This window comes from Talpa occidentalis, unplaced genomic scaffold (assembly GCF_014898055.3).
Source record: "Talpa occidentalis isolate TD23 unplaced genomic scaffold, MPIMG_talOcc4v2.1 talOcc4.10, whole genome shotgun sequence".
Taxonomy (NCBI): domain Eukaryota; kingdom Metazoa; phylum Chordata; class Mammalia; order Eulipotyphla; family Talpidae; genus Talpa; species Talpa occidentalis.
Window position 1 is genome coordinate 32633450 of NW_023600993.1, and position 8568 is coordinate 32642017.

The following is an 8568-nucleotide window of genomic DNA, read 5'->3' on the forward strand; positions in this document are numbered from 1 at the left end:
CAATTAGTGTCCTCATTCAAAGAGACATGAAAAAGTATGGTCACTCGCTCCTTCTCTCCCTGGATTTCTTCCCTCTCCTCCCCTTGCACCCCTCTCCTCCCACCCCTGTCTAAGACGCAATGAGGAGGTGGCTGTCTACAAAACAGGAATCGGGTCCTCACCAGACAGAGGACAGTGCCAGCTGCAGAGAAGAGAGCTCAGAAGAGGAAATGCCAGTGATGTCAGATGCCACAAGGACGCCAAGCAAGACAAGAGCAAAAGAAAAATACTCACAGATTCTGTGATGCAATCAGAAAGTTCCTGCCTTGTCTACTCTGGGCCAACTCGTGGCAAAGGATCACAGAATCATGTTTTCTTCTTCGCCTAGGAAAGTATAGCCTTTTCCCCCCTGGTTCTGGGCTCCCTGGGAGACACAGGACCAGACTCTTTGATCTGAAGGCCCTGGCTTACTAGGAAAGAGAAGGATCCACCCAGAGGGTGGGAATCCTTTGGGACAGGAAGGGGACAAGGACCTCAGACTCTGGTGCAGAGAGAGGAGCTGGCTCAAGTCACACCCTCAGAGGCACAGGGCCCGGGAGGGAAAGGCTGCAGGCTTAGGGGCCGTCCCTGGGGAGCACGCAGCTGGCAGTGAGAACAACCTTCAGTCCAACCTATGGGACTCGCATGGGTCTAGGGGGGCTGAGAGCCACCAGCCAGCCTGGGACCCAGCCCAAGCCCAGTTCTGAAGAGTTAAAATCTGCCACAATTTGATTTTGTTAAAGGGGATTTTCAAAATCGAGGATGCTGATGAGTTTCTTAGTTTGGCCTTTGTTGATAAGAAAAGACTTATCTATTTAAGATGTGGACTAGCGACTTTCCAACCTGCCTGACTCCACCAAAGCCGCAGCACGGCCAGAGTAGTGGGGAAGGAGGAGGAATTAAGAAGCCGCAAGAAGAGACGAGGGCAGTTCCTCTTCCTCTTTGACTCTTCTCGTCACACCCGATGACAACATGTGAGCCACCAAGGAAACGGTGAGGTGGAGAAGTGGGTACCGGGCCCCCTCGCACGGGCCACTGAGGCCTGTGTGCATGGGGCAAGCACGGGTTTAATGATCTGACGACAGGGTGGTTTCGGAAATTTCTGTTTCTGTTTCTTGTCATTCATATAAGTGCAATTTGCAGGAAACCGAGAACCTTCCATCTGGTCAGCAGGTGCTGGGAGTCTCTGCCCAGATGCCCTCCTCAGGGCCCACAGACTCACCTTCCCAGCTGCTGGTGATGGGTCTGCAGGGCCCCTCAGTGGGAACCACCTTCAGGCACTAGCACCTGCCTGCCAGGGATGTTCCCTCCCAGAGGATGTCCAAGGCCAGTGAGGGGGAGTGCAGGGGCCTGGTCCCTCCCTGTCTGGGACACACAGCTCCAGCTGAGAGCACCCCACAGGAGCAGCAGAGGCCTGGGCTGGAACCACTGTAATGGGCTTCTCCCTCTGCAGGTCTTGCCTCACTCACTCCTGGAAGCCTGACCCCCTACCCCAAGTCTCTTGGGCACAACCAGAGCTCTAGATTCCCAGAATGCCAGCTAAAATAAACCAGTCCTTGGCTTTCAACATTCTCTTCCACAACTCAGTCACAGATGCCAAGAAAAATAACATGTCTCCACCTTGAGTTCTGTTATTTTCCCTTCCATTGTCCCCTCTTTTAGATACAGGCAAATGGTCTCCCAAAAACCTAAAAGAAAAAAAGACATTAGGAGGAACAGGGCAGAGAGAAGAGGCCTTCACACTCCTGGCTGGCTAAACCCCGCTTTAGCTTTCGGCTTGGAGGACACACACCCTCAGAAACCTCCCCGGTCCCTCTGACCGCCCGTAGCTCTGTGGGCTTCCCCCAGCACAGCATGTGCCTCCCTGGACAAGTCTGTGCAGCCCTGACCCTCCCCTGGAATGGCAATGCTTGAGGGCAGAGAACAATGCTCACCATTTCCTCCCTGGCTTGGCAAAATTCCTGCCACTGGGGACATGTGTCATTGGCCAGAGAGAGCTGGTCCCGTCAAGTTGGGCAACTCAAGAAAGTTGAATAAGGGCGTTCTTTACAAAGATTTGGATGGAGTGTAGGGAAACCACAGGTGCTTGGTGCTAGCCAGGAGAGGCCATCATTCCCGCTGCTGGGGATGAAGGCTCAGGAAGCTTATCTGTTTTTGTCTAAGATCTAACTGGTAAGGGGGCAATCTCTGAGACCCCCAAACCTGCACTTTATGCAAACCTAAATTTCAATTTTATAATACCCTCAAAACAGGACATCCCAAAACCAAGCCAGGAAAAATGATCTCAGACCATTGACATCCTTAGTGCTCCTGCCTAAAAAAGTGCAAAACTCCTCTGGACCACAGACCACGAAAGTTATCACAGAGAAAATAATCCCCAATAAATAAGAGCTCACATGGAGACCACAAAACACACACAGGTGGGTCGCCAAGAGTGATGGCCAGCAGACCTACAGCCCGAGGATTAGGACCCTGAAAGATTTGATTAAATATGGTTTGATTGAAGTTATTTTTATAAAGAACTAAAGTCCTCATAAGACCAAAATACATTACCAGAACTCACTGGCCACCAGGGAGATGCCACTCTTGCGGAATTTGTCTTCTTGCCCTAATGCAGCACCTTCTCCCAGAATGTGGAAAGTCCTAGAAACCCTTCTGGAATAGAAGGGCTTTACTCAGTGAGTGTTTCCCTTTCTTCTGAGCCCCCTTGCTTCCTAACTAGGATAGCTCTCAGGATTTACTGATTTCCCTTTTTCCTTCAGCACTTTATCTGCAGTAGGGTTAGTTTTAGACCACTCTAATGAATCACGTTTCAAAGTTTTGGTAAAGATTGTACCCAACTTCTTGTTCATTTGCTACTGGCAGATTTTTAGAACTTTTACTGAAATTATTTTTGGGTCATTTTATAAGGTATTGAAGGAGGGAGAGTCCCTGATCCTGCTTCATTCGGCCATGTTTTCTAGAGTATCCATGTTGATGTTTTCTTTGATTTCATAAGGGTTTCGAAACTCTGCACTGACTATTTCAGCTTGAGCAACCCTGGAGGAAGTGGTGTTTACTGTTGTTGACTTTAGGGTTTTTATTTATGAATAGCTTTTATTTAGGAAGATCATTATCATAGAATATTTTTCTGTTCTTCCTAAATTTTCTATAATATTTGCTAATAAAAATTACAGATAATCTGAACGCACTGGTATTGGGAAATTCATCTTGAAAGACAGAATTAATTATCATCATGGTAAATTTTCAAGTATCCATTTCTCAATACCAAGTCAGGCCTCTGGAAAATATCAGGTCAGCACTCAACATCCTTGCATCTGCCATGTGTTGATTGAACTAAATTTAATGTTGGATCTATCAATCAGCAACCAGCCAAGAGACAGAAGTCGCACCAGTAATTTGAACAAAGAACATCTACTAGAAAGAATAGTTTACTACTAAAAGAGGAGTAACAACCCAAAGCAGTGGGGAGAACCCTAAAGAATAGAGGGACAGCAGGTTTGGGGAGCAGCCTCTGCTCTAGGCTGAAGCTGAGCACCCAAGAAGCTGCCTTCCCTCCCAAGGTGAGAGTCAGGCCTTGTTAGAGGGGTATTGTTAGGGCAACTTTCCCAGAGAAATCAGAGAGAACTCAGAGAGGTGTGTGTGTGTGTGTGGGAGAGAGAGAGAGAGAGAGAGAGAGAGAGAGAGAGAGACAGAGACAGAGACAGAGACAGACAGAGACAGAGAGACAGAGAGAGAGAGATTTAATTGTCACACTGGGGACGGGGGCTCGGTGGGATAGCTCCCAAAAGCTTGAGCCCGGAATTGCAGGAATGGCAAGGTTTTACACCATTTCTATGTGGAAGCTTGTTACCCCATCCATCATAGACTTTCTTTATTGCTTGGGAAGGGGGTCAAGGTAGCCATATCTGCTACTGTGGGCAGGCAGCACAGTGCAGGAACTTCCTGCTCCAGCAAGCAGCAGACTCCAAGCAGCAGACTTAGCAACTTCCTGCTTCAGTAGGACTTCAACCCACTGGATTGTCCGGGAAGTTGTCGAGGTCCTGCAGTTTGTGGCTGCGGAGCAGGAGACTCCCCACTGGGATCAAGGTAAAGCTCACAAGAGGATGGGTACCCCTGGGTATCTAACACACCCTCTGGGGTGCCAGCAAATCTCAATAAGAAGCTACCTACTGCAGTGTCAGCAAAACTCACTGGAGGTGGGCCCCTCCACAGGGCACTGCCCGGTTTTCCCAAAGAGCAAAACGAAGCAAACAGCAACCAAGTCCTGGCACCAGAGCCAGAAGTCCCTGCCTCTTTCTGTAACCTCCATGTCTTCTGGCAAAGGTGAAATGTGTACAGGGTTCAACTCTAGGATCACAAAACAGGGCAATGAAGGGGCAATGAAGGATCTGAGAGCAGCAAACTGAGAACAGGCACATCGTATCATGTATCTTTTTATTGAGAGTCAATGTCATATGAAGACTATTTCTGCAACTTCTGTAAAATTATTTCTAAACTCATCATCACCCAGTCTATTTTCCAACCTCCCTGACATAAGAACATGGTAACAAAAGAATGAGATAATGGGCATTAGCTGTTGAACCTGGTCATTTCCTCCTCCATGTTCCTCCTCTCTGCAAATCATTCTCTGAACATCCTCCTTAACACTCAACTATTTTTCCTGCTTGATCATTCTCCATAAAACTGCTCTCCCAGTACTTTACAATGAACTGGCTTCTTTTGTTTTATCTGAAAAATGTAATTGCCATGAGGGGGAGGATATTTGTCTTTTTGGCTCATTGATAGACCCCCAGTAACTAGGATAGTGCTGGGCACATGCTAAGATGCCCTATAAATATTTGTTAAATAAATAAATTATCTATGTATACAGGGGAAGGATATAATATGATTCTTTCTTGGGCTGACATTTGAGTCGAATTAGAGTAAAGAAGAGGAACTCAGGGTGTCAAAGGAAAGGTCTGTGGAGCCACTTGCCAAAGCCACAGACTGTGGTGACAATTCACAAAGTGGCTCTGTTAGGCTCCAGACATTAGAAAGGTACATAAAAACTTTCCCTTGCCTTAACTTCAGATCTCTCAACCACTCCTTCCTACCAATTCGGAACTTTCTAGAATCCCATGGCTTGGGTGTGGGTAAGCAGAATACTGGGAACTGAGCCAAAATAAAATACTGAAAGTCAGGGCCATACTGATATCGGAAGTTAGTGTTTTTTCTTTGGGAAACTTCACATTTCACATGATCGTGTAACAATGTACAAGCCACCTGCTGTGGTCTTCCTCCGTTTACCCGTAGGCTATGCAGTATGTGTACTCAGAGAGATTTTCAGGTTTCAGACTTTGACTTGACTTTCATTTCCCAGCCTGGGTCTCACCAGTGAGCTTCACGTCACAAAGCGTCATGAGTTGCCATCACCTCCTCTCTGGAAGCTGGGATGGGGGGCGGGGGGTCTCCAAAGAGCCCAACCTCAGGAGGTAGAGCCAGGGGAAGGGCCTCTGCTGACCCTCACACACTCACAGAAACCCATACCCAGAGGGAGTAGAGGGCTGGCTGGGAAATATTCACAAGTCTGATTCCCACCAGCACCAATCCCTCCACACAAAGAAGCGCCGCTACATTTTCCTGTGAGTTAAATTTAATGCTCAGTCACATACTTGTCTGGGCCCTTTTTAATGTTTACTTGTCCTTTCTCTTAATAGTTCCCTCATATCTATATCTATATTAGCAGGCCCACATTCTGTATTGAATGCTACTTCAAACATGTCTTTGCCTCAAAAGGATGTCATTTAGCCAGCCAGATGAATGCCAGACCAACTAAGACTGGTCCACAGACTTTGCCGGGCACAGGATAAAGAGTAAATTCAGGAGATGTCCATACATAGTTCTCAGTTTTTCAAGTTCCTCTTCTCAGTTCATCCTTCTTCCGAAACCCACACATCTTGGGCACCCCCCACCCCCTATCCCCCTAGCTACTTCCTCCCACCACTGCAGGTCTGGGCTCTTCTGTCTCTTCTGCTTTGGACTCAGCCCTACCACACCCCCAGCCTCAGGGTGGAGCTGAACCTTTTCCCTGCACATTCTCTGCGCCCTGACTTGATGATGCCTCTATGTCCTCACCTTGGAATTTTCCTGTTTCTGTTCCCCTTCTCAGATCTGGGTCAGCCCCTAACAGCTTACTTAAGTCCTCACTTTCCTCACTACCAATTTCTCTCATATTTCACGACAGCCTCCCCGTCACTGGCACGAAAGCCCCATCTCTCAAGCCTGCTGCCCAATGACATCACTCTGCAGCCTCATTGTCCCCAAATCCTCCCCCCATTGACCCCAACCCTCAGGCCAAGCACACACTGGCAATTAAAAACCCAGACACATACCACTTGTCGTGGTTCTCTGGATTTCTGGATGCCCATTTTGATTCAGGGAGTGGGCTTCTGCTAAATGCTGGTTTCTCTCCATCAGGACCCCTAGTTTCTGTGAGGCATTTTGACCACTTGTTACTCCTCAGAGTGTCCCCAGTCAGAGCGCTTCCCCATCACTCCCTCCGTATCTCCGCAGAACAGCAGAAACTCAGTTCCCTTATCTGGAGCAGCCAGGAGGAGGGCCATCTAAAGGCCACAGGGAAATCAAAGGCGGGGTGCAGGGAAAGCAAGCAGGAGGAGAAAACAACTTCCCAGTTTCTCTCAGAGGCTGAAGAAACCCTGGGGGCCTGGGGGAGCTTTCAAGTTGCTTTATTGCGGCTAGTCCCCAGAGAACCGTGACTGGTGGGTAGACCCACAAGGGGAATAAACAGCGGTTCCTCCGGCCCCTCAGGGTCAGGGCTGGCTGTTCAGAAGGAAACTTTCAACTGCCCAGGCCATTCCCACAGCAGCGTGGATGGCAGGTCAGGAGGCTATGCCCTTCCCCCCAGGAACTCATCCTGAGTGGTAAGTCATCAATGTGTTTAAGTCACTTATCTCCATGTTGATGCTGAGGATGGTTTCACTTTTGCCAACATTTGTTTCTATCCTTCACAAGAACTCAGATCCCAGCCTGTCGCAGCAAGCAGTCTCAGGGTGAGTAAACTTTTTAAACATGAAATATTGTGACTTGCAACTATTTCTTGACTCTAACCTGGGTGGTTCTCTGTACGAGTGTGTTTTCTCACACGCTGCCGTCAGGTGGGCAAGACTTGTTCCTACCCAGAGAGCGTGAGTCCCATGAAAAGCGACTGTTTGCTTTGACCTCCCGTGGATCAGACCCGGATGAGGCACCCAAGTGCTTCTGGGGTGGGCGGTGGCCGCTTCCCTCGGAAAGTAGGGTCATGTGAGAGAAGTGTTTATTCTCAGTCTTCTCGGGTGTAGACCTATTCTGGCCAAAATTAAGCACCAGAAAAGGGGAGGTGTGACTGCGAGGATGGTAGTGCTGTCTGCTGCTCCCTCTTCAGATGCCTGAAGGGAAAATAATCTTCCCTCTCTCCACAGGACAGCCCGACAATGGCCAATTACACACCAGCGCCAGAGGACGAGTATGACGTGCTCATAGAGGGGGATCTGAATGACCACGACCTGGAGGCCACGTGGTGCCCCCAATATGACACCAGGACCCTCTCAGCGGGGCTGGTGCCACAGCTCTACTCCGCCTTGTTCATGGCCGGGATCCTGGGCCACACCTGGCTGGTGTTCGTCTTAGTAAAATACAAAGGACTCAGACATGTGGAGAACATCTATTTCTTAAACTTGACCATTTCTAATTTGTGTTTCTTGTTCACCCTACCGCTCTGGGCTCACACAGCCTCCCACGGGGGGATCCTTGGCGACCCCATGTGTAAGATCGTCACTGGGCTCTACTCTGTCGGCCTCTACAGTGAGGCACTTTGGAATACCCTTCTCATTGTGCAGAGGTACCTGGTGTTTTTCGATGTGAGAAGGATTTCCTCAGCCGCCAGGACGATGACCTGCAGCATCATCGCAAGTGTCCTGGCCTGGGGGACAGTCTTTCTGGTCACACTGCCTGAACTCATGTTTTACAAACCTAAGGTGGAAGGTCAGTGCTCCTTTAACAAGCCTTCATTCCTGCCAGCTGAAGAGCCATTCTGGAAGCATTTTCTGACCTTAAAGATGAACATTTTGGGACTTCTTTTTCCACTAATTATTTCTATATTTTGCTATCTGCAAATGAGAAAAACACTAAGGTTCCAGGAGAGGAGGTATAACCTTTTCAAGCTCGTTTTTGCCATAATGGTTATTTTCCTTCTGATGTGGGGACCCTATAATATTGTGCTTTTCCTGGCAACTTTCAAAGAATTCTTCTCCCTGCATGACTGCAAAAGCACCTACCACCTGGACGGAGGTGTTCAGATAACGAAATTCCTCGCCGCCTCCCACTGCTGTGTCAACCCGCTTCTCTTCATGTTTCTCAACAAGACATTTAGGAAATGCCTCTGCCCTCTGTGTGGTAACACTCCACTTCAAACCTCCCAGGTACCTGCGCACAATTCACCACAAGGAGAACTCAGCTATTCCACTGAAGTTTAAACCAGCTTCCTTCAAAGGCAGGATAAATAAACATTGA

General features: G+C 48.4%; 1 protein-coding gene across 3 annotated transcripts; it reads left to right on the forward strand.

Annotated features, from left to right (window-relative positions):
- The first annotated feature begins 6663 nt into the window (after positions 1–6663).
- Positions 6664–8568, forward strand: CCRL2 (C-C motif chemokine receptor like 2). 3 transcript variants are annotated; one of them, XM_037520293.2, is made up of 3 exons: positions 6664–6941; positions 7033–7070; positions 7479–8568. In XM_037520293.2, the coding sequence occupies exon 3, from the start codon at positions 7491–7493 to the stop codon at positions 8529–8531; it is 1041 nt and encodes a 346-aa protein (XP_037376190.1). In that variant the 5' UTR covers positions 6664–6941; positions 7033–7070; positions 7479–7490; the 3' UTR covers positions 8532–8568. The 3 variants fall into 3 exon arrangements, with proteins under 3 accessions (XP_037376190.1, XP_037376182.1, XP_037376197.1); XM_037520285.2 differs by having other exon boundaries at positions 6664–7070; XM_037520300.2 differs by lacking the exon at positions 7033–7070.

What these genes read in the sequence shown, in the direction of transcription:
- CCRL2 (XM_037520285.2), top strand. Translation starts at nt 7,491, where the DNA reads ATGGCCAATTACACACCAGCGCCAGAGGACGAGTATGACGTGCTCATA.